The 26397-nt window shown below is 38.8% G+C and overlaps 1 protein-coding gene and 1 long non-coding RNA gene across 2 annotated transcripts; one reads left to right on the plus strand and one right to left on the minus strand.

Annotated features, from left to right (window-relative positions):
* Positions 1 to 243: 243 nt before the first annotated feature.
* LOC136269315 (uncharacterized) lies at positions 244 to 6839 on the plus strand. The gene is made up of 2 exons (XR_010707279.1): positions 244 to 585; positions 6654 to 6839. It is a non-coding gene; the product is annotated as an uncharacterized lncRNA (long non-coding RNA).
* Positions 6840 to 16256: 9417 nt separating this feature from the next.
* Positions 16257 to 20132, minus strand: LOC136268781 (uncharacterized). Its single transcript, XM_066064242.1, has 6 exons — positions 20094 to 20132; positions 19884 to 20045; positions 18589 to 18596; positions 17941 to 18275; positions 17041 to 17893; positions 16257 to 16510 (listed from the first exon to the last, which is right to left on the minus strand). Exons 1-5 carry the CDS (start codon positions 20130 to 20132, stop codon positions 17598 to 17600), a joined length of 840 nt encoding a protein of 279 aa, XP_065920314.1. The 3' UTR covers positions 16257 to 16510; positions 17041 to 17597.
* Between the last annotated feature and the right edge of the window lie 6265 nt (positions 20133 to 26397).

Genomic DNA, 26397 nt, shown 5'->3' on the forward strand with positions numbered 1-26397 from the left:
TATCGCTAGCATAACTAGTCGAGCAATTTTTGGTCCAAATTTACACCAGATTTAACCTTAGATGGGTAAATTCTCAAAAAATCTTCTGTGGGGGCATGCCCCCAGACCCCCTTAGACGAGAGCATGCTAAAGCATGCTCTAGGTTTTGCACTGTGTACGTGCATATATGCTCAAAACTCCTTACTTTAAAACAGCACCCATCATAGTCTGCTGATTTTATTACAAGCATTCTCTAGTTCGATGTACGTGATTTTAATATACCCTGAAAAGTAGACTATCTCATTTGGCGCCAGTTTCAGCTAGCTACTACTTTCGTAGTTTACTTGCTGGAGAAAACAGAACACCTATAATTAGTTGGATTGAGCTTTCTAAGTAAGGTCAGTGCTGGATTTGCCTATTAATGACGAATGACGTAGGCAATACGTCATAGACTGAAGCAGTTTCTAATTTGTTGGAGCACCGCTGGACATTTATGGACGGCCTGGAACCACAAGTAGATGGCTGTATTTAGCGAAGGTTATAGCCTACGCTTTAATAATAAGGTGAAAATGATTGGTTACATACAGATTCAACCGACTTCGTAGGGTGAGTGAGTTTATTGTATGTTGAACCCATACATTTGGGCCTACCGAACCATAGTCTGTATTGCCACATGTAGACGGACTTCAATCCTACCAAATGGGTCATTTAGCCTCTATTATACAAAATTTCATCACCTTCACTGCAGAGCGGAAATTGTACACCGCTATTTGAGATGTATTGCCAATCCAACACTGTATGTCAATTTAATTTTTAATCAGTAGGCCCATGACCTCAAATTTCTGGTATTGGGGGTGTGTGTGTGTGTGTGTTGTAATTTAATTTACCTTTAGTTAATGTAAGTCTTGCCAGGGCTCCTGTACTGATCCATCAGCACATGGTACCCCTGTGTCTAGGCCCCTGTATGCTTGTAATGTATATTTTGTCTTAATCATTAAGACGTTTATTCTCTCTCATCGTCCTTAGCGTCCTGTCTGACGTTCAAGAAAAGCTAACAGTGATGGTTCACCAAAAGAAAGGAATTTCAACTTCACACTACTCAATATACGTTGTATTACAAAAGTTAAAGCAAGCTCTTCTGAGTTAACACCAATCAACTGGAGGTGCGGATCCGGCAAATTTTTTTATGGGGAGTATGCGTAGTTTCCAATCCCGGGGTGTGTAGTATCTATAATGTGATCGATGTTTTGTATTTTTTTTTTTTTTTTGTATTTTTTTTATTCCGGCCCTAATGGCACTCCCATCCTTCCCGATCTCTAGCTAGAAGGTAAACCTAATTTAATTTATAAAAGACAAAAAGCAGCTAAACCTACAGAGCCTACACAGACCTACAAAAACATCGCATGGACTGCCAGCATACACACAGCAAAACCCCCGGACAGGGGCTTTAAGAAGGAGGCGCTGCAGACTACTGACTAAACTGCAGGGAGTGGGAGCATGAAACAGAGTTCAACTCCCACAAAGGACTGCCAGGCAACAGGCTAAATAGATGTAAAAATGTCTGAGCATTGTGGCGCCACAGACAAACAGAGAGTTGCTCTAGCAGATGGCAGTACGCTAGGCCACGAGAAATGCCACTCCTGGTGGTTGTCCTCAAAGCAATATCCTGCAAGACAGGACGACTAGCAGCAGACCACAAACCCAAGGACTCAATCACCAGGGGGACAAAGACACCTTCAGCAGCCTGTACAAGCTCATCATGGTGAGCATCCTTGTCTTCTCCCTTAGCAGCAGCCACACCTGCTGAAACTGCAGACTGACCCAACAAAGATTCCTGTAATGGACAATGTACAGTAACATCAAAGTACACAGGCTTCCCATGCACAAAGTAAGGGTTAGAAAATCACCCGGGCGATCCAATCAGGAGCCAGCACACTGTTGCTCTTTACGGCAACCAGTGTTGTCCTGAAGTAAAGCATGATATATCACATCACATAAAGCATCGTGCCTACGTATACGCATAGGTCCATGTCCACAGCCCAGCAGATGATCACCAAATTGATCAACAACACTACCATATGGGCAGCAAACTGGAGAAGTGGCAGAAAAGAGAGGGACACCAAACCAGTGTCGAAGAGAACATACAAACTCCTGTGAGGACATGGATAGGCCTAAAGAATCACAAGGAATGGCCCAAAGCCATGAACTGGTACAGGGGTCAGCAGAAATTGAACGAATTCTGGCTTGGTCCCAAATGGTAAGCGAATTAAGCAAAAGAGTCTGACGAGCAATATCAAGTTCATGTTGGAAAACACGCTGCCCACAAGCTGGATGGATAAGATCAGGAAGGGAATCACTGTTAATCAAGGGCAACAGAATTGAGGTAGCAACATCCTGATCCGGGATGGAAGGAAACACGTCAGGACCCCCACTAAAAGACTGGAGCAGACGATAACACAATTCTTGGGAGCTGAAACAAGAGCCTAAAAAGCTGCTGAAGAAGTACTGGTAGCTTCACGCAAACCCAATCCTCCCATAGAACATGGTAAAGTAGCCTGCAGCCAAGATAAGTCAGATATTGAAGATTTGCAAATACGACCTAAAGCAGATCGAAGATTATAATCGAAACGTTCAAGTTGAGAAATAACACAATTTGGGGAAATAGTACGCAAGAGATGATTAAGTTTACAAACACCCAGACAACTTCGGAGAAGATGGAGTTCAACTTGAGGGTTCCCCAAACCCCCAAGACGGTCCTGAAGAGAAGCCACCTTATCGACAGCCTTGCCAACAAATGACAAGAAATAATCAGAGGATCCCCACACAGGGGAACCAAGAAAGGCAGCTTCTTCCTCTTGCAACAACGAAATACAAGTGACAGACGATGGAAACTCCGGGAACGACTGATTACCAGAAGGCCACAAGATCTCACATTTAGATAAATTAGGGTAGAGACCAAAACTCGGACCATGCTGTACAAGCATTTGCAAAAAGGAGGCAAGGCTGGAGCGCGTACCACCAAGGTTCCATCATCCAAGTACCATAACTGAAAAGTCAGTCCAGCTGGGAAAGTAACACTGGATAAGAAATCAATAAGGACAAGGGAAAACAGGAATGGTCCAAGGGGATCACCATGCTGTACGCCAGTTGAGGATGCAATCCGGTGGAGGCCAAAACATAGTTCCCCGATACATTAGTAAGGCCACTGCACCCAGCTAAACAATTGTAATCGAAGTTAAAGCATCAACGTTTTTAAATCAATCTGATCGATTTTGTTACATCAATCTAAAAACATCGATGATTTTGCATCAATTTCCAAACATCGATGCAGAATCAAGGTGTTAAATTCTTGCAAATATTTAAACCGCAAATTTTAAAGTATCATTTAAGCGCCGTAAAAATAATTCAGGAGTACAAACATGTGTGAGGTGTACGCAACCATAAACTCAACCAAAGTGTGCGAAGATTTCACAAACAGGTACGAGAGCATTTTAATGTCGTTATCAGGGTTGTTATGTATTGGCTGGCAGAATATTTCTAAATAAAGAGTGCCAAGTCCTCACCATGCTAGTCAGTCCAGGTTGCTTAATATCTTTTGGGTAGTCCTGATATAATTGCTGCTCATTAAGTGAGGTGAAGAAGCTGAAAGCTCTGGTGTGCACATGGTAGTGAGTCTCGTGTGACCAGACATTGGGCAGGGGAAGAAAAAGGGTAATCATATTAATTTAGTGGTTACGTTACAATTATGCAGTAATACAAGACTCCTTTTTGATAAAACTAATGACCAAATATTCCACTTACCTGTGAATCATAACTGATTTAATCATTAGTAGACTTCAAAGCAGTTTGTTAGTGATTCATAAAGTACAAAAATGACAACTGTAAATGCACCATGCTTCTTTGATTAATGCACCTATCAGTCTCAAGCCCATCTCCAGGGTCTCCCATACACCAATTGAGGATTTAACATCCATGCTTTTCCCTATTTGTATGGCTGTAGTTCGTAAATCAATTGTTTCTGTGTTATGGTCGTTGATTTTGATATTGTATATAAATTAATATTTTATTGCACTAGTTTGTTAACTTCTTTTGTTAGAGAATAGTTATGAATTGCACATGTGGCTGTGACTACTTTTATTAGATAGAGTATCTCAATCTTCCCACTCAGGTATACAGAAGATCAATCTAGTGGGTATGGCACAACACTTTGTTTTTCTACGGATCTAGATTCTGTGGCATGTTCTGATCATTTAAGGTAGTGTGGCAATTTTTAAAAGTGCAACTTTGCTGCTACCCAATACTACAGTCCATTAAATGCCTCAAATACTTTTGTGACATCTAAATACAGGAAAGTGTCAATACAGAAATGCCTTGGTATGGTTGTCTGGCATAAAGATGACCATTTAATTGATGATAAAAGGAGTGGCAAAACACAGAAGGAAGACATACTCAGAACTACAAAAGGCACATCCACCAGTGAGTTTTTTGCAGTGATATAAAATGGTGGTCATGTGCTACTTCAGTTGACCTCTAGTCTTGCGACTGTGGTCAGGCTGGCTGGCTGGCAGACATAATTTTGAGTTATGGTGATTTTCTTTTAAAATTCAATATCGGTAGTGTCTAATCACTGGACTGGACTACTGGTACGGTTTTACACATTTTAAGGGTAGGGTACTGTGCATTTGGGTGACTTGTGACAACATTTCATCCTTGAGTGGTGAATATGATACTACAGTATAAAGTACAGTGCAGCTGTAATAAGTCAAATGGGTTCAGTTAAATCTATTCTAATCACTGCTTGACAGTATCTACTGTTATAGATAGTTGTATCACAATGATCACGTGTGCCTAACAGTGAGAGAAACATTTTTGAGCATACACACATGTCAGTATATCTGCTATACAGTAACATATATGGTGTGTGTGTGAACACACAAACTAGGATCCCATTGTATGACTGATTATATTTTATTACTGGAATGAAATGTCTGTATTCTGTTAATTGTATTACAATGTCATTTATCTGTTAATAGGAGTAGAAAATTGCATGGTCATAGTACAGTGGCATACAATACGGCACACAGTGCGTACAAGTATTAAAAATAGGTTAATTTAATGTGTCCCATTATGTAGTTACATATCACAGATTCTAGTGACTAGTCACCAATTCGCAATATATATATATATGTTATAGAAAGTTGTATCACAATAATCACGTGTGTATCTAAGAGTGAGAGAAACATTTTTGGGTATACCACTATACTTACATGTCAGTATCTGCTGTATGGTAGAGTAGAGTAGATGCCATAAAGCAATGAATAGAATACATTTAATTAAATCCATTTGACTTATCACAGACTTTTTAGTATCATATTTATCACTCAGTGCTGAAAATGTGTAAAACCAAAAAAATGTCAGTCCAGTAGTCCATTCCAGAATTCCAGTCCAGTGATTAGACACTACCATTCAATATCCAAGTGCCTGTAAATAATTATTTTATTGTTTTAAATAAAATGCTGTAATTACAGAGTAAGACTATTCTGTAAAGGCGATTTTGCCATGTATGATATTTGTATAATGGTTTTTAGGTGCAGCTTTTTTATCGGTGCACATCACTTTGGGGGGGGGATCCTACTAAACAGTACAACCGTAAGAGCCTAAGCCCTACCTCAGCCTACAGCCCCTCAGCATGCAGGCAATATACCAGCCTCCCCAGAGTCATTGTGAGATGGGTCAGTCATCACCAGTGTTGGGTTACATGAACTACATGTTACAATATGTGTATTACACATTACTTTTCATGGGCTACTAATATGTAACAGGTTGCTACTTCAAAATCGTTACATTTGTGCTTACTAAATACTGACTGCAAAAGACAAAAATGCCTTACAACTTACTACATTGCTTTGCATGCAGCCTACAATCCTTCGTACAGCATGACACTCTTTTATTACAAGGAAAGTTGCTACTAAAATACCCTTTTGTACCTGGAGGTCGGGAATTATGTAGATAGGTACATAAAATAACACTACCAATAATCTGAGTGGTATCAAGACAAGTGTGTGATTTGAGCTGGACACAGACCCTTTTCTTCCTTCCAAAATTATAAATCGTGTTTCTTAAAGAGAATAAAAACTGTGTTGAAAACAATGCCACGTTGTGGTCAACCAATGGTTCCATCAGAGCATTTATCAAACAACTGTAAGTGGTGCATGGGTGTTCTGTTTCTCATATTAAAAAATGCTTCTGAATAAATGTCTTTTAGCTGCTTTAATTGAAAGTCTGCTCTCTGGGCTACTGAAACTGAAATGAATGCTGTAACTAAGAGGCTTATTTGTTATGAATAGCACACTCACAATTCTTGCTACATGGTTGGTCAGCTTTGATTGTGGGTTTAGTAACATCAAGTCAGATATTGAAATTTTATTGTGAAGTAAATGAAATTTGTTGCAAGTTTACAGGAGCTGCCACCATCAAGTTAAGGATCTTTTTATGAAGAATATGCATATTTCTTTACCAAAAAATTGTACAAGTTGGTTAAGTGGTTAAACAGTATTGTTACATAGCTGTCTGGTACAGAAAATAGCCTTTAATGCAAAAATATGATTGAGCTGGGTGCTATATAGTAAGGTTCCCCTCACTGTTCTCTATTACTGCTGTTCTTTCTTGATTAGGATAGAGTGACAGTGTTTCATGCTGGTACCGAGTGTGATCTAATCTGAGGAGCAGCTGGAGTTATACGATGGAGTGTTGTTGGCCCCCGGACAGAAGAGATAGTCAAACAGTAAAGAATTCTGACATAGTAACTCAAAACAAAAATTAAATACTTGTGTAACATGCCATTATAATACCACTGAGAAGTTTCTTTAATAGTGGAACAGAAATTTGTTGCTTAGCCTGTACAAAGGTGGTATCCTTTGGTAGTGATATTTACATTACATGCATGTGTGTGCGTGTGTAGCAGGGTTCCCTATGAGACAAGACAAAACCACTCTCAAAATTGTAAAAGTAGTAACAGTGTTCCATAGTGTGAAAGGATCATTTACAAAGTCCCTACTGCTGGAACGGATGTGTAATAAATACAAATAATGGTAACTACTTTAACTGAGGATGTGATCAAGTTGATAGTGGTAGAAGCGTATTCCACTCAAGTAGTGGATCCTCACTAATCCGAACAACTCTGTTCTCAAGTTAACAAAAAGTCTGTATAGGTTAGTGAATTTGTTCGGATTAGTGAACCCACTGATTGTATATGGAGACCAGTTCATTTACTTTAACAGAACATACAAAATTTTGTCTGCAAAATACTCTAATGCAACAGCCATGTTTGTACTAGTGAGGATCCACTGTTTAGCCTTTTACAAGTAGCATGAAGTGTTTCAGTAAAACGCTAGTTAACCCTTCAACTCAACATTGAATGCAAACAAGTGTTGTAAGGAGGTCCATCTGATGCTGCTTATTAAAACCATATCCACAGTAGCTTAAGACTATCAAAACATTAAAATCAATGTGTATATATAGATTGCATTATACTACAAATTTGCACCGGTACTGGTTATACTAGACTAGGGCTCAAACGAATATTCTATTATTTGAATATTCGTTTCAAAGGAAATATATAACATCAGTGGTAGAGTACATGGAAATTCTTGATCCTACATAAGCATATCTGTGACATAAGTGATCAAATCATGTTCATTCTGAATTGTATTAAAGAGACACCTTGTACCACCACAGGATTATTGATATCTCATCCATACCAATGCTGAAAAAGAATATTCTAATATTCGGTAATTGTGAATAAAGAATATTCGAATAGTAAAAACCACTATTCGTTTGAGCCCTATACTAGAGTACGTTACTCTCCCCACTATAGTGCTAATGCACATTTTTCATGTGACTGATTTAAAATCTAGCTTAATAGGTGAGTCAACAAGAACACTAATAAACATCAAAATTAATGTTGTGTGTCACATATGACTGCCTCGTATCATCCTGTTGCTCCCTGCCGAGTCATATCCATGTTCCACCTGATCCAAAATAATCACCTGTTTATTGGAATTCTTCACTCATCATGAACACCCTGGTGACGTGTGTAAAATAATAATCCTGGATGGAATGAACATAGGAAATACAAAACATAATTTCATGGAGTTACGATATCTGTTACAGGATCTGCGAGAATTCCCCATGAAATGCAAAAAGGGCTTACAGTGAAACCTCATTAATAGGGCCACCTTTGGGACCCACAATAAGTGGCCGTATTAATGAAATGGCCTTATTAACGAAAACCTTATTAATCCAGCCATAAACAAAGTGGCCTTATTATCAAGGTTTTCAACAAATTAATACCTGGCTATACTGTAAACGGGGAAGTATCGCTGGGCGAAAGTTTCACATTTTCGCAGTTTCAAAGCAAACCGCAAAAGTTTCCCCGCTAAATCAATAATTTACAGTGTACTATATAGCTATGTTTAAGCTCTACCGTGAACCTTTCACCACAAATAGTCTCAGTAAGCCTTAACTGTGCTTTCGAAACTTTCCCCGTTTATGGTAGTTGCTATAACAGCTAAATGTATACATACTACAGGTTTTATCAGTAAGATTTATTCAATATTTCAGGCATAATAGCTGCTAAAGCATGAAGCACACTGCCAAAACTATCATGATTATGCACTTCTGTAATAATTTCATTTTGTGCTCATTGCTTGCAGTCTTTGTATTAAAAGGATCGAAGAGACACTGTTGAATTCAAATTGCTGCAATGTGGCTGGTCAATGATGAGAAGGTTTCAGCGTCATATTACATACATTCTAGTTCATCCACCAGTGAAGTAGTATTACTGTACGCTTTCAAGCAATTTTCATCAAGACCCAGTAGCCTGGGATCAAGTTATTTCAAAGAAATAAATGTGTAGATGGCTATTTGCCAACTGCAGTGGCGATAAATTCCTTTATAGAAATCGATCTGCAATATGTGAGACTATGAGCTGTAACTCTCGATAGCCTTTATCTTTTATCACAATACAGTGGAACCTCAGATAACTGAACCCCTTGGGACCAGGGGTAGTCCATAAGTCTGAAAAGTTCATATCTCTGAAACTGTGTATAAATTACCTTAAATGAACTTAAAAATATCGGTATTATACCTTAATAAAACAGTCACTACTCTAATATACTGTAGCAGTCATTTCCATAGTTCAGATAACCAAGAATCCGGATAAGTGGGGTCCAGATAACTGAAGTTCCACTGTACTCAGAGGAGGTTGGATGCATTCACACAAGCTATCCCTAAATTGCATTCTTTGATTTGGTATTTCATGTGATTGTCAATAGTCGCAATACAAAACTGAAAAACGGTGGAGTTCACTGGGGATCGTTAAATATTCAGATTGTCCTTCATGTAAGCTTCAAGACAATGTACTTTGTTTTGTAATCAGTGCTTGAAGTCCGGGTGAAATTAATAAGTTGCGGTTTGGTGTACACTACTTCACCAACCTGTATTCTCAAACGAAACATGAAATGATTCAGTGAGTTAATTCTGAGATCGCGATGGATTAACCTCTTCGACAAGAGGGATTTTGTGTAATTTGTTTTAGTGGCACGTAAAGCACGTCCAACCTCCTCTGCACTGTACTGGAGTTCAACCTTCTTCTGTGAGCATTGATAGTTTGATTGGTAAGGTAGGTTTTCTCATGAGAGCACACTTAATGGTATATCATATGGGTTTTTGGTAACAATATTGGGACCCACCCATATTGCCAAAATTTCCACATCAGCCACTGATACAGTATGTATTGGTTTATCAGTACAGCTCTGTTTTAGTTTTATTTTAGAGCTCCTGACCTTGCTGCTAGCTATATATACTTTATGGATTTTACAGTTAGTTGTTTTACACCCTAAATTTCATATTTAATCAGTTGAGTGGTAGTCAAGGTGTGATTTTTGCCCTATTTCATGCACGCCCAGATGTTCAAATTTATTACTACTACTGTGGTGTAAGGAAGTTTTGGCTATCATTTGTTTGGTCTCCGTAAATAAAAATCCATAACACAGATACAAAATTTACTAAGATATACATACTTCGCCATGATTGAGCCACCTTATGCTCTCTGTTATACAGCAATCAAGGCTGGGTATGATACGAGAAGTCACAGAAATGTGTGAGTTGATGACATTTCTAACCATGCAACAAATGAATCATAGTGGTGAGCTATAAAACCAACCATGGGCAGAAAGCACAGCCAGATTGGCCAGCCAAAATACTGGATTGTACTTCTGGGCCCAAACAATTCAAGCATTGTCACCAGACGGGTGTTTGCGCATTAGCGTGAGCCAGAATTGAGGAGTTGTATAATCGTTTTAAAATAGTGAAAACCATTCTAGGAATAAAGTAAAACTCAGAACAGGGCGTTTAGTAGATGCGATATCTTCTACCAGTATTAGTAGAGGGTACATTTCATTTCTGGTGAAACGTTGAATCACGATTCTTCAGCCTTTAAGGTGAGATCGGAAAACACAACGTGACAACTAACCTCTTGAACAAACTAGGTCAATAACTTCTACTGAACAGCTTTAAGTTGTCTGCTTTTACGTCTATTTCCAATACATTCATGTGATTGTGCAACTTCTCGATTCTGATTGGCCGGCCAATATTTTGGCTGGATCAGTCACAGCAGTATGTTAAAATTGAATATCTCTAACCGTAAGTGTACATGCAAAATAGGGCCGAAAATAGGGATAAATATTACAACTGTTAATAACACTGTACAAGACATCAAGTGTTGTAATAAAGTACCAAGGCTACTGAGAGTTACAGATCATAATCTTGGATTTTGCAGATACTTTGATTGATTTCTATCCCAAGAAGGTAGTGAACTACTACACCTGTGATGTAACCACTAAATACAATGGTGGGCCAGATCCTTTTTTCCCTGCCCAATGAATAACGTAGTCTGGCTATAGGAGTGCAATATCTATAGCATGGATAATATATATGTTGCACATGTATTGGAAACAACTCCATAAATCACACAAAACAGTGAAATATTCCTTGTAATAAAGTTTACGGGAACTTAATTCATGGTGAAACTAGCCATTTACGCAGAGGAAGATAATGTTTTATATGAAACTGATTCTAGTACCTATTCTTTTACGGAATGAAGAGCCCTGCTTGAGTTTCTGTGAGTGTGTACCAGTAGTTTCTGTTGCCAATTGCAAATGTTTCACTGTGACACAATGCTAACTCACCACATTGTGCTGAAAAAGAAACAGAACAGATACTACTCTTTCATGTGTGTGCCAAGCATGTGTAAGTACATGCTCCCACTGCCATTATTTGCCTACACAAACCTTCTGTTACATTCGCGCTTCATCCACTCGATAATTCAGTATTGACTTATCCCACATTGGGCTTCAATAGCTAAAGAAATAAATCAGTTATGCTATCCTTTCTTTCACCATTATCTAGTCAAAGATTACCCTACACAAACATACCAGAGCAATTTATTAACCACAGTTATCAGACTACACAACGCCCAACAACAGAACAACTTTAGAGATGATAACAAGGCATTACTACATCCTATACATTTCAAAAACATTCTGAAACTGAGAGGATCGAACTATTCTCCACTACGAAGTCCATAAAATATTGTGACATTGTATTGTAAAGACTATATACTATTGGTAATACATTTTATATGCACGTTTCCAATCCATGTGCAACATAATTATATATTATCCATGATATCTATAGTCTGGCCACACGAGACTACCATGTGCATGTGTACCAAAGGTTTCACCTTCTTCACTCCAGTATAACTGCTGCTCATTAGCTCACTTAATGAGCAGCAGTTATATCTGGGCTATTGACTGATTTAACCTCACAGTAATCGGCACAGCCATTATTCCTCACGGAGTGAAAACACATACATCTACATTACAATAACCAACAAAGAAATAAGTATACGATTACAACTACAAAGAAAAACAAAGTTAAACAAGACATGCACATAACAAACTGATTACAAAGTACAAAGAGAAAACCAACATCGAATAAAATGTACATAAGTAAGGTGAGTATGTCCTCGGGCACACATACAGCCACAGATAGGTATAGCTAATTACCCCAAAAGTGGGTGTGGCAAGGAAATACAGTAAAATTGAAAGAAACTTAACTACACACAAAATATTTGTTAAATAGAGAACAACATTTAACATTCCCGTAACCATTCTGGGCTATCTCTTGCCAAGAAAATTCTTCTAGAAGAAACTTTTACTCTAGCTGCCAAATCAAAATCATGTCTGCAGCTGGATTTAGTTATATTGAGTTCATTCTGAATAAAGTTAAAACATTTTTGAAAATAAGATAAAGAGGATGGCAAGAAGTGGCCTAAAATATTTAATTCAATGGTGCTGTAAAAATTGGGTACTTCCAGGTGATCAAATTCAGACAATTCTTGGTATTCTTTTTTCCTTGCTTGCAATCCCTTGTAGATTCAAGGTGTTCAACTGAGTTCAAGGGACATGTAAGTTCTAACAGGGAAACTGAGTTACTTCTCCAATTGTAAAGGACGACGTCAGGGTGATATGGGGTGATAAGGAGAAACTGTAGCCTGTGGGGAATCACTAGCTCGCTATCCAGACAAGTCAACTTACCATGTTCACTTCAGTTTAAAGTTTAGGAAGTTCACTACTTAAGCAGTGTACAACTTGGTCATGATAATACGTAAAGCGGCCCTGTGTCAATGTAACAGGGCAGCCACCCAATACATGTGCAGTGGTAGGCTGAAAGCTGCCACACAGTGTACATTTTGCACCACATTGTACATTCCAACATGTAAATTGACAGTTGTGGGAAGAATGTCAGAAGCAGCATGGAGAATGAAAGAGAAATGACCCGGGTTGCAGCTAAGTAGCAGTCTGTTCCTTATTAGCCTATTACTACTCATATGATCATAAATACCCAACTGGTATTAAGCAACCTGGACCAAAAAATGGTCTCTTGTAATCGAGTATTGATTACATCATCGATGATCGATAATCTATAATTTCTACTTCAACAGACTTCCTTGAACTTTCAACAGCTTACCAGTAATTGACTTAACTCAACCTATTGTTACCATTAAATTTCTGCTAATTAAAATCCTATGGCCACATTTTATGAGAAACTTCGATCCAGACAACCAACATAGTTTCCATTTTACATGTCCTTGGAGCATCTGCTCCAAACACCCCAAGCCACCCGACTTTGGTACACTTAGCATCTAATTGCAATTATATAAGTAATAATAAGTACTTAATTTTAATCTTAAGGTATGGGGTATGGTACTTACCAGATTACCTTTAGTGCAATTGTACACTAACTCACTTTTAGCAGCATGGCAAGGACTTGGTGCTCTTTATTTAGAAATATTCCACCGGCCAATAGACGGGTTGCCTATTTAGGGCGTGTCCCTTGTGTAACGTGAGAAAACGCGACTTTCCGACGTTTTAAGCATGATTACAATGTTGGTAAAGAAGTCAACAAAAAACCCATTTTTTAAAATAGTTTGACAAACGTTTTTGGTTCTTCAAAGGTACAAGATGAGTTAAAATCATCCAGTCTATCATTCTAAGTAGTAGCAAAGTCTTACAAAGATTGTTTTCAGCGAGTTTTATCGCTTTCCAAAAACCCGAGATTGAGACAAAATCATCTTCTCGTTCAGCCTTCACCTTACACGCTGGATATGTTATAGCTCGAACCTTTCTCTATAACATACTTTCTGTTCTGAAGGCTGGCTAACTCTTGCTTGCTAAAGCTAACCGAAACGTTCATTTTCTCCAATAGAGCAGTTTCAAAACCATGGTAACCAAAAATTACGCAATGGACCACACCCAAGTCGCCATGTTTTTGTACCAGAATGCTTGATGTTGCAAGTTGAATTCCTCGCTAAATTCATGTCAAGACTTATTAATACGTAAGTAAAATAGATGCCAGTGATAGAATAAAGTATGTAGGTGAGTTATTAGGCATTAAAAGATACGTACTGCCTCCCAACAGGGAAGTTTCGTAGGAAAGAGAAATGCGTAAAAATGGATTTGGCCAAATTGCGACCTATTCACCGCCCCAAGGTGGTTAAAACTAGGGGAAACTTGAAGTATAGGTCTTTATCCACACCACAGCAGCGTACAGCCACATCCAGCTATCCCAGGATTAGCCAGATCTCCTGAAAGGCACGAGACCGGTGATGGCGTACTGCCAAACTGTGATAAAACGCCAGCAAAAGAAGACTCTTAGTGGTGAATTTTGCTAGAGTTAAGTTTTATTGTCGAAGTCAACCATCAGTTAAAGTTTAGCGGTCTTGTTTTGGTCTCTGCTTTTTCACACGATGTGGGAATCCCAGCACATGAACGATTCTGGCTAACTCGGGGATTTAAGATTTTAGATTTAAGATTAGGTACTGGGCAGTCAGCTCAGCTGGTTTGCCCAGGGGGTGAAAACCCCAAATGGTACAATCAAATACATACATACATACATGCAATTTGATAATTAATTACAGTAGTGAAGGTTAAGTACGTAAATAAATTCATCCAAATTTCTTGATTCTATTATATTAATATGCAACTCATTCCAGTCTTTAACAGTTCTAGGATAATAACTATATTTATAGGTGTTGAGGGTTGCTTGTGGCAGAATGAAATGATTGGGGTGATGTTGCCTGGTACAAAATTGAGTTCTTTGATAATGTGAGGGGATGGAGATCGGTAGTGTATTATTAATTATTTTATAGAATAGTGTTAATCTTGATGACTGACGGCGTTGTTGTAATGTAGGTATGCTAAGAGAGGACAATAATGACGTAACACTATTTCTGGAGTAATCTGATAAAATCCATCGAGCAGCTCTTCTTTGCACCTTTTCTAACTTATAAATGTCAGTGTTATAATACGGATCCCAAACTGGGGCGGCATATTCCATAATTGGTCGAACCAATGTTAAATACGCTGTTCTTTTAGTATCAGATGGGCAGTTGTTTAGGTTTCGTTTAATAAAATTTAGCACTTTGGTTGCTCTGTTACTTACTGTTTGTATATGTGATGACCATGACATAGTGTTATCAATCGCTACACCTAAGTATGTATGGCACTTCTTTATATCGACATTATGACCTGATAAGGTATACGTATATTGTATGGGGTTCAGGGAACGAGTACACCTCAGCACAGCACATTTCTCAACATTTATTTTCATTTGCCATTTGTGAGTCCATTCACATATTTTATGTAAGTCTTCCTGTAACTGCTTTGAATCTTGCGGTGTTGTAACAGTCTTGTAAATAACACAGTCATCAGCAAACAATCGAACTGAAGATGTAATGTTTTCATTTGTCATTAATATATACAAGAAACATAAGGGGGCCTAGTACAGTACCCTGTGGTACCCCAGACTTAACAGTTGTTGCGCTAGATGATTCTCCATCAACAATTACCCTTTGATATCGTTTGGTTAGCCAGGAAGAGATCCATTGAAGAAGAGGCCCTCGTATACCATAGAATTTTAATTTGTTTAATAGTCTTTTGTGAGGAACTGTGTCAAAAGCCTTAGAAAAGTCTATAAACAATAAATCAGTCTGTTGCTGGCTATTCAGGGGATGGCTGGATGTGGCTGTACGATGCTGTGGTGCTGGATAAAGACCTATACTTCAAGTTTCCCCTAGTTTTAACCACCTTGGGGCGGTGAATAGGTCGCAATTTGGCCAAATCCATTTTTACGCATTTCTCTTTCCTACGAAACTGCCCTGTTGGCAGGCAGTACGTATCTTTTAATGCCTAATAACTCACCTACATACTTTATTCTATCACTGGCATCTATTTTACCTACGTATTAATAAGTCTTGACATGAATTTAGGGAGGAATTCAACTTGCAACATCAAGCAGTCTGGTACAAAAACATGGTGATTTGGGTGTGGTCCATTGCATAATTTTTGGTTACCATGGTTTTGAAACTGCTCTATAGCCGTAATACATTTTTGACTTAGCGAACTCGGAAAGTAAAGTAAATGCGGGTAATTCCGGACACTCTTTCAAACTTCACCGTCTACTATAAGCACAGTAGCTTTTTCTAAGCAACTAACCATATGATGTTACACTCCAACCCTTCGTAGTGCCCCACCAGAATTTTCAAGTTAATCGGTCGATCACAAGAGGAGCAGCGCCTCAAACTTTAGAGGCGTGCAATAAACAAACATTCGCTTAATTCCGGACACTGCATATAACACATTGGAAATCACCGATTCATTGTTATAAAGTAATGTAACGTATAAAAACTGTATATTGATGTTACAAATGGATTATAATTGTTTCTTTTGTCCCTGTAGCTTGCAGATCCGACACTCAAACGTCGATTTCTTGGACGGTTTTCTACGAAATCCTGCACACGTGTAGTGGAACCACCTCCAGCATTTATCGCATCCTATCCACTTTTTCTGCGCCTCTTCGCCATCATCGTCGTAGGATTTTCCACACTCTTGACAATTGGAATCTTCATCTACACAAGGGTATATACTTGGCTAGCTTGTCATCTGCATAAAAAAGCTAGTGGCAATATACAGCTGTAAAGCTGTCCATGTGCTGTGTATTCATTGCTGTGCATACATCTGATTGTATTTAGTTGAGGCTATTTCAACTAAATCTTTTTTTTCTCGGGCCTGACTAACCATGTATTTTTCTGTACAAAAATATTTACGTTCACACGTGATTGTACAGATAACGCCACAAAGTTACCTTTTAAGCTTATCACAAAGTAAATATTTCACCATATGGCAGCCTACTGACAAGTGGCACAGCAATCATAATGTAGCTTAGATACCGTTTGACTCACAAAATTACTCTTCACAGCCACCAAAAAGTAATATAATTTTTATTTAAATTTTACCAACCTTGTACTTGGCTGATATTGGCCCGAGGAAGAAAAGATTTAATTGAAGTGGCCTGCCTGACTATACAGAACTATGCTAGCTAAGTACATGTACATCCACATAAATAAGTCTGTGTGACTATTAACTATTGAATACTCACCTTCATCATGATCATCACATACTGGCTCTTTATCAGGTGGTGTTGTTGCACATTCTCCTTCCAACCTAGCCATGATCTCATCACTTGTCAGAGCCTCTCAATAGCAGGTTTGCTTCACTCTCTTTTTACATTTAGATGACTTTTCATGGTGTTTTTCTGTAACATTTTTGTGAAGTGCCATGTAAGATGGGCACGCATGGGTGTTAACTCAGCCCCACAACTCTTGCAACTACCTCGCAAGACAATGGGAGATGAGGCCTGCACTATGGTTGTGGCTGTTCTCGGCTCCTTTGCAGGTTGTTGAAATGGAACACCTGTTGCAAGTTTTGAATCTTTGATGGCACTTCGATTTAATGGATGTAGTCCAGCAGCTCTAAATCCTGAAATAATGTGGCTTTCCTTGAAAGAGTTGTCCCACAATTGTTTGATCAGTGATGGGAAAATGTTTTTTGTCACATTCTCAGCCATAGTCTGCATCTTGTACTCCTTCAAAATGTTGTAATAACACTGCTTCAGTGGACGAAATACCCCAACATCCATCGGTTGCAAAATGTGCGTCACGTTTGGTGGAAGACACACGATATATGTCTTGCCACATTAATCAGTTCTAGATTTATGTGGGAGTGATGCCCATCGACAAAGAGAATAACTGGACCATTTTGCAAAAGTAGCTCAACTTCCTTCAAAAAAATTTTGGTTAACCAGCAAAGGAAGTTAGCACCCTCCATCCATCCAGAGGAAGATACACTGTATGCTGCACCAGGAGGACCTCCTTGCTTCCATGTATCATACATGTGTTTTGCTTTATACACAGTGAATGGTGGCAACCTTCTGCCAGATGCTGATCCACAACCTGAAAATTATGTAAACTAATAGGTTTAGTATATAAATTGGGCTTACCTAAAACAGTAATATACTCACGTCCAGAACCTCCTACTTCATACACAGCTTTTGATCCTTTCTTTGCCAGGACTTGTTTAGATGCTACTGCTGTGCAGAACCCTGTTTCGTCACAATTCCACAGCCTCTCTACAATTGCCTCGCTTTCAAACTTATCAAGTTTTGATGATGCAAACAGCTTTCTTACCCGCTCAAACCACTCGTCCAATACAATTGGATCATTTGCTTGGGCACGCTTCTTTGAAAGGTGCTGTGGTCTCCTTTGTGCTAGGCTGGAATGACGGCTGAGAAATCTGGACCACCACACTGTAAAAACGGAGGTGTTTAAGTACACCCTATAAGGGGTGTTATACTACACCCACACCTTCAGGGGTGTTTCTCGACACCAAAAGAGTGTGCTGTCAAAATTGGCGGAAACCCACAATCAAAAAAATACTTGCTTGTAAGATTATTAATACAAAATGGTAACCTTTATAAAAGTGAGGCATCATGTTAATGTAATGGTGATATGTATTGTGTTGTGATATTCTATTTCAGTATATAATGAGGCTTTCTTTGAGTCTTAGGTATTATTAGAGATGTAAACCTGTGACTCCCACCCTAATTCCCTCCCTTTGAGGAGCCAGTGTTTTTTGTACCCAGTCTTACTTAACACTCTAATGGGAGTTTTGTAACACCCTTATGAAGTACAATGAAACACCCCTAGGGAACACCACACAAATGGGAGCTAAAACACTCATAAAGGTGTTTTGGAAACACCCTTGTTTTTACAGTGCAATCACGGCCTGGCATTCCTGTATCACCAAATGGATTTTGCTTGCCTTGTTGTTCTAAGTAATCTTTTATTACAGCGCCAACATAATATGTGTCTGGATTTTGGAAAAACGATCCAAATCGCACATTAGAAGTTTCAAGATAAACGGTTTTAAAGAATTGAAGGCAGCATAACTCCAAGGATAGCAAGCACGCGTATGAAATTTACACAAAAGATGCATCAATCTGTTACCTTTCAAGCCACTTCCAGTACTTGTAGCTGCTTGTACAGTTTCCCGCCAAATAAGATAGAAAATCTGAGCAGTTGGACGAGCAAAGTAGTATCACGAGTGCTCACAAAGGGGTGGAGGCGGGGGGTGGCGGGGAGGGCAAAAGATGGGCCTCAAAATGGAGGCAGACCACGATTGGAGTCCAGACACGAGATTACAGGGCTGTGCTGGCTCCTTAGTGGCTGATATGTAGCAAAATCTACAGAGAACACGTCTGGCCAACATTATAAGGCTGTCCACCAGTAAACCACCGATTCTTGCCAAGCCAGGTCCTTCACAAGGCCTGAAACCGCCATTTGGGCACTCCACACCACCCAGAAAAGACGTCTATTAAAACCAGCCTCGTGTAGTTTGAGTAGTGCTGAGGGTCATAACTTGTAGTACGATAGTGTAGCTATCCACTGGTGGTGTTAGTTTGATTTTGCCTGATGTGCGATTTGGTTCGATTCTGTAAAATCTGGTCACATATACATTCAAAGGAAAGCCCATCTCTGCTAAGGCCACTCCAAATAAATTCTCTGTTTCCCGTCCTGGACTCGGGGCACATTTGCATGCGGGCGGGCGGTCCATTTCCATTATTTCATTATAATATTGGCAGCTTTTCAAGCCATTATTTGCCTGGCAAAACCATAAAAAGCTGCATAAAACATGCTTAAGCTTGTTCTTTCCTTTTAAAGTTGCAAAATAGCACAAACGTGAAGTCTGTGCCAACGTGATAGCACTGCTGACACGTGAGCTGACACCGTTTCAAGATAGCCTTTACTGAGTCTGTCGGTATGCAAGAATAACCAGAAAATAATGGAATAATGGAATAATTTAGAGCTGACAGTACCAGATGCGGGCGGTGGACGGGAAACAGAGAATTTATTTGGAGTGGCCTAATACTTGGCAAGTAATTACGATCTCTACTTCATCTTTGTCACTCAAACCTCTTGGGGCTCCAGCATAAGCTTTAGAGCTCTTCCCAGTAACATGATCGGATAATGTACTCTTTGGTATTCCATACAACTTTCCTGCTTCTCTCAATGTAATTTCATTCTTCTTTACTCGATCAACAGCCGTCTATTAACATTATTATTCATTATAATAGCTACTGTAGCATAATAATACCTTCATTTCCTCAATTCCCCAAGTAGCTTTCGAAGCCATAGTTCATTCAAACTAATTACGCATGCGCAGATTCAAACTTAACAAGTTATCCGCTGCCATCACCAGCAAAATTTTGATTGTTGTGTATTTTGTTTTAATTATTAGACATAACGTATAATGGTGGATGGTAGTACCACATAGATTGTAAGGGAAGTAGTGAAAATCAACGGCACTGTTGCGCGACGAGCCAATGAGAATTAATGGTCGCGTACGGCAGCAAATCCAAGGCAGATTGAGCTCTTCTTCCACCACAAGTTGGGTACTAATGTTGCCTAGTAAAGTGCCAAATCTTAATATTTTTCTCGCTGTTTACAGAAGTTTATAGAAAAAAAACCGGTTTTGACACACCACACGTTCCGATATAATCTGGATTCTCGTACCCAAGCATGTATCAACTAGTATATACCGGACAGTACATCCAGCCCGGGAAAAAAATGTATCAACTAGTATATACTTTTCGATTTTTATGATCCCTATAGGCATGGCTATTCACCATAAAAGTTTCAAGGTAATCCGTTTCTTCGTTCCTCGGCTAGCTTAACAGATGCACCAAAGTGTCCGGAATTAGGCGGTGTCCGGAAATACCCGCACTTACCTTATGTGGAAAATTTACGGTAAAACGACCACGCCTTAATTAAAAAGGCAACCCTGATAACGACATTAAACTACGTTAAGTTCTCGTACCTGTTTTTGCAATCTTCACACACTCTGGTTGAGTTTATGGTTGCCTACATCTCACACACGTTTGCCGTTTGCACTCCTGGATTATTTTTAAGGGTGCTTAAAGTGATACTTTAAAATTCGCGATTTAAATATTTGCAAGAATCTAACACCTCGATTTTGCATCGATGTTCGGAGATCGATGCAGAATCATCGATGTTTTAGATCGATGCTGTAACATCGATCAGATCGCTTTAAAAACATCGATGCTGTAACTTCGATTACAAAACCCGGCATCGATCACATCGAGTAAAAAACATCGATGTGACGGTTTTTATCGAATTATTATTATTATTATTATTGTTACTGAGCAGACAGCACAGCTGATATGCTCAGGAAAAAAAGCAATCATAAAATGAATTTAGCTACGTAGTTACAAAGATTACAGTTATAGAGTTCCATACAATGTTTGCAGTTCCGCTGAAAAAGAGTCAATATTGTTGCTCTCAATGATGGAAGATGGTAAGTTGTTCCAATCCTTAATTGATCTGGAGAAAAAGCTCTGTTGGTATGAATGGGTAGATGAATTTGGTAGAATTCTAAATATCGATGTTAAATAAAAATTTTACCTGATTTTTGTCGCATTTGGCGTTCCATAAACAAGTACTTGATAGACACACCAGAGACCTTCATAAAACGAATGTTTAAAGGCCTAAAGATATTTTGAAGTGTCTTCTACTGATGTACGACTAACAGTTGCGATGGTACCATCAGTGTGTTGGCAATGGAGCCTGTCGCTAACAGTGGCGGATCCAGATGGGTTTCTGTGGTTTCGATAGAAACCCCCTTTTAAATTTAGCTCAGTGGCATTCTCATTACATAAACATTGTTGTATTGACAATTTGTTATAGCAAACAACTATATACCACTGTATTTCAGTAGTATGCATGCAGTTGCACTTAACTAACACCATTTATAGCTATTAAACCATCAGCGACACTTCATTTTTCATCTCCCACTGCATTAAAAACGCTGGATCTAGATACTCTAATAGAGCAGTCAAGTAACTACTCTAATAGAGCAATCACAGCTTCAGTCACCATATTAGCCCTATAGTTTTTTTGTTTTTTATCCCGGGCTTGATGGACTGCCCTTGCCTACCACCCCCAGCACATAAATGGCCTGTGCTGGACAAACCGGGACTTTCTTAGTCCACGGCAAACTGAGACTCTGCCCGAATCAGCTCCACAATTGGGGGAGTCTTAACATAGTGACCGATGGATGATCGGGCTCCGCGGATGCATTGTATGGAGGACCGCAAGAGAGAAAAAGATAGACAGCACCTTAACCACCCCATGACAACAGAGTAATCATCGCCCCACTTATTTGAAAGTTGATGAGCCAAACGTTGATAAAAAACAGAAGCCTCATGAGCCAGACCACCAGAGGCAGACATTACCAGGGGGTAGTAAAAGAGGCATGCTCCTCCTCACGAATTCTCTGAGCATACGCGCGTTTCTTAATGAAGTATTTAGTAATTATTTACAGTTTAAAGCATTGAATTTATTGTAATTTCTAACACAAAATAGCCTAAAATCCGATCTCAGAGCTTCTAGAATCTCAAAATTTTCCGGAGAATTGTTATCAGGTGCCTTATTTAGCTATACCAAATTTCAGAAACCCCCTTTTAAAAATCCTAGATCCGCCACTGGCTAAGGTTCAATGTTTGATTTGTGTAAGAAGTCTTCAAACGACTTTCATGAAGCTTTGGTACAAATTGGAGACCTAGAGTCTACACTTGCTTAAACCTGGCAGTCTTGTTGGCATGGCTGGGTAAGTTTGCAGCACAGGCACTGACTGATCAACATGTTACCACTTTAAGTATATAGCTTTATAAACTGCACCTCAGTGCCGAGCTCAGTGCTAAGATGACCACTCTACATGCATTTTGTTACAGGGAAGAAGAATTGTGAAATCAAGATTCAAGGTGCTGTCGTGTTATTCTAGAGCAGCTAGCTTGTAGGGCTTTATAGCAGGGCCGGAGCCCAGAGATTTTGAGTGGTCAGGCCATCCATGGACTGCAATGGAAGTCATAGTCGTGCACAATACTTTGTATTGATCTGATGTGATATTTAATCAGTTTTCAGTGGCGGATCTAGGATTTTTAAAAGGGGGTTTCTGAAAATTGGTATAGCTAAATAAGGCATCTGATAACAATTCTCCGGAAAATTTTGAGCTAATTTTTGTTAGCGAGTACAATAAATTCAATACTTTAAAGGGATAATGTGCTGTTTACAACATCTGACTATTTTGGGGCCCAACAAAATCTTGTGATGCTTGTACAGCGCATTGTCCCTTTAATTTGTAAATAATTACTAAATACTATAGCTAACTATACAGGGCAAATATGGTGACTACAAGCTGTGGCTTTGATTGCTCTATTAGAGTAGTTACTTGACTGCTCTATTAGAGTATCTCGATCGTTTTTAATGCAGTGGGAGATGAAAAATGAAGTGTTGCTGATGGTTTAATAGCTATAAATGGCAGTGGCGGATCCAGGATGGGACATTTGGGGCAAATGCCCCCCCCCCCCCTTCAAGAAATTGCATACAAGATCGATATACTCTAATAGAGCAGTCAATTACTCTAATAAAGCAGTCACAATGTTCATGAGGCAGTGTAGCTTACCTATGAAGCTACAAATAGGATTTTATTTTACATAACAGACGTGATATAGTAGGTAAGGATAACTAGCTATTATTGTTGCGACCTTTTTTTTTTTTTTTTTTTGGTCTTCAACTGGTTTTCAGCAAGTTTTTTTGGTCTTCAACTGTTTTTCAGAAAGGTGCCCCCCCTCTTTCGAAACTCTGGATCCGCCCCTGAATGGTGTTAGTTAAATGCAACTGCATGCATGCTACTGGTATATAGCTAGTTGTTTGCTATGACAAATTGTCAATACAACAATGTTTATGTAATGAGAATGCCACTAAGCTAAATTTAAAAGGAAACCCGTCTGGATCCGCCATTGGTTTTATTGTGTAGAGATGATGATACTATACTACTTTCATTTGCATGTGTTAGCTGCAGCATGCTAAGCTAGAGAAGTCTGTGGCATGCTCCCAGAGAAAATTTTTGAAAATACATGTTCTGAAATAGCATCTGAAAGCTATTTTATATGCACAGTCTCTTTCTGCTTTTCTGTCAACACCAAGAATATATCAAGATAAGTTTGTGCTACTGTATACCAATTAATTCAATTTCATGTATAGCTAGTAGCTAATTGATTTGATTGGTTTGATTTATTGTTTATCCTCACAGTAGTCAGCAGAGCTGTTCTTCCCTACTGGAGCACACATACATACAACAGAGTACAAAAACAAAAGCATACAGACACAAGAAACTAATTACCAAAACAATACAAATACAAGAAACTAACTATGATTAAAGTAGAGTAAATAATAGTCGGTGACTGTTCTATTAGAGCTTCTGACTGCTCTATTAAAGTATCTCGTGCAATCTGTAGATTTTCCTACCGTTAAAGCTTTATAATCATCTCAAAATGCTAGCATAATTCCTGATTTCCACACATATACCTATTATGCCCGAAATTATGCCGACATAATCGCCGCATCCCTACTAATGTATGATATTCATTATCAATTATTGCAGTTATGCTATATGCAGATGGCTCACTGGATGTAATTTGAAGACTGAATGTAATGGCTTAGACCAACCAGTGTAATAAGAGCATTGATATTCTATACTGAATGCTCTATTAGAGTATCACGATGACTGTTCTATTAGAGTATATTGCGATGATTGCTCTATTAGAGTATCTCGATCTTTTTTCAAATTCAAATGGCTGAAAAGTGGTCCGGCATTGAAGGTGGTAGCTAAGAAATGGCTACGATGATGTTATTGTGTTAATATTAATAATGAACCCATATTGCCATTTATTTTTTGGCATCATATGCATGCACCTTTGATATTTCACAACCTTTTCTACTGGCCAAGCTGCACCCCCGGCCCTTTTCACAGCTTAGCTGTTTTTATGTGGATATATATTACATACTACAGTGTACGGCAGGCTGATTACCATATGTGACCAAAATTTTTGATAACCATCGATTTACGCAAACACCAGTGAAGTTCACTTTTCACTATGAATGGATAGCCACACCAATACATTACATATTTGCACCACAGTTATACCACTGGGATTCACAAGATCTTCTTGCATGGACGGAAGTCATGTTGCTGGTCGTCGCAAAGTATGTTTAGTGATTTGAGATGGGAATAGAGATGTGAGTGGATTAGTCCTTCCATGATCTTACAGCTAATACTAGTGAGAGATGTTGGTCGGTAGTTAGATGCTAGAGCTTTGTTCCTTTTTTTGTGAATTGGAATGATATAGGATTGTTTCCAGTCAGTAGGGGGTTCTCCTTGGTAAAACAAAGTGTTGTAAATAAAAGTTAGAACAGGAACAATTTCTTGTGAGGCTAATTGTAATGGAATTTTGTCAGGTCCTGGGGCTTTGCATACATCTAGATTTGAGAGATGTTGAAAAACGTCATTTGAACCGAATGTTATGGGCTGGATGTCAGGATAAGCACTTTCATTTAGTGTAGGGGCAGAACGGATATCTTCAATAATAAACACAGAGCTAAAATGGTTATTAATTATTATTATTATTATTATTATTAGCACTTTACAGTGACCAGCACTGAAGGTCTGACAGCAACATGTGCTGCAGCCTTAGAATTACCTAACCTAATTTCAGGGACTTAGACCTAATGAGTTGACTTACTGACTGATAAGGTGTAACAGAAAAGGGGCCAAAGTAAGGAAAAAAATCCCTCCAACCCCAGGATTCGAACTGCAGGTCACCCAATGTCTAGTCGGGGCCACACTCAGTCTTCCTTCAGGAGTGATAGATCTTCTTCCTTAAACCTATAATGTATTTATTATTAGCACTTTACAGTGACCAGCACTGAAGGTCTGACAGCAACATGTGCTGCAACCTTAGAATTACCTAACCTAACTTCAGGGACTTAGTGTTGGCCTTGTGTGAGTTTGTCACTATTATTAGAGGAGATACTCCAATATTGTAAACTTTTTGCTCTTGATATATGTGACCTAATTTTGGAAAACCATCCTTTTGGGCATATGCAATTTGCAGGAAAACTCAATTGAAAAATTTCAGCAATTTTTTTTAAAATGCTTTTTTAACACATTTAGATAAAGCAACTATTATGCCTTCTTCCTGTGAAATTTCACACCCAAAGCTTCTTTCTGCTAGGAGATATGGATGATTTTATCAGACCATGTAGTGATTTCACCATGCGTGGAACGCCAATTAACTTACAAATGGGGTGATTTGTTCAGGTGCTAGAATGGTTAAAACTAAGTCTTAGACAATGATACTTGAAATTTAATCAAAGAAAAAGACCAGGAACACTTGATTTAACTATCAGAAGTCTCTTTATGACACTTTTAGACAGTAGGAACGGAATTATTTGTAAACAAAGTGATGGTGCCCAAAAGGATGGTTTTCCAAAATTGGGTCACATAAATGATCGTATATTTTAGAGTTTCCTGGGGAGTT

Source organism: Dysidea avara, chromosome 10, assembly GCF_963678975.1.
Source record: "Dysidea avara chromosome 10, odDysAvar1.4, whole genome shotgun sequence".
NCBI classification, from domain to species: Eukaryota; Metazoa; Porifera; class Demospongiae; order Dictyoceratida; family Dysideidae; genus Dysidea; species Dysidea avara.

What these genes read in the sequence shown, in the direction of transcription:
- LOC136268781 (XM_066064242.1), bottom strand. Translation starts at nt 20,132, where the DNA reads ATGGCTTCGAAAGCTACTTGGGGAATTGAGGAAATGAAG. An exon ending in GGGGAATTGAGGAAATGAAG is followed by an intron (nt 20,046 to 20,093) that starts GTATTATTATGC and finishes TAATGTTAATAG; the next exon opens with ACGGCTGTTGATCGAGTAAA. An exon ending in TGAGTATATTACTGTTTTAG is followed by an intron (nt 17,894 to 17,940) that starts GTAAGCCCAATT and finishes CATAATTTTCAG; the next exon opens with GTTGTGGATCAGCATCTGGC.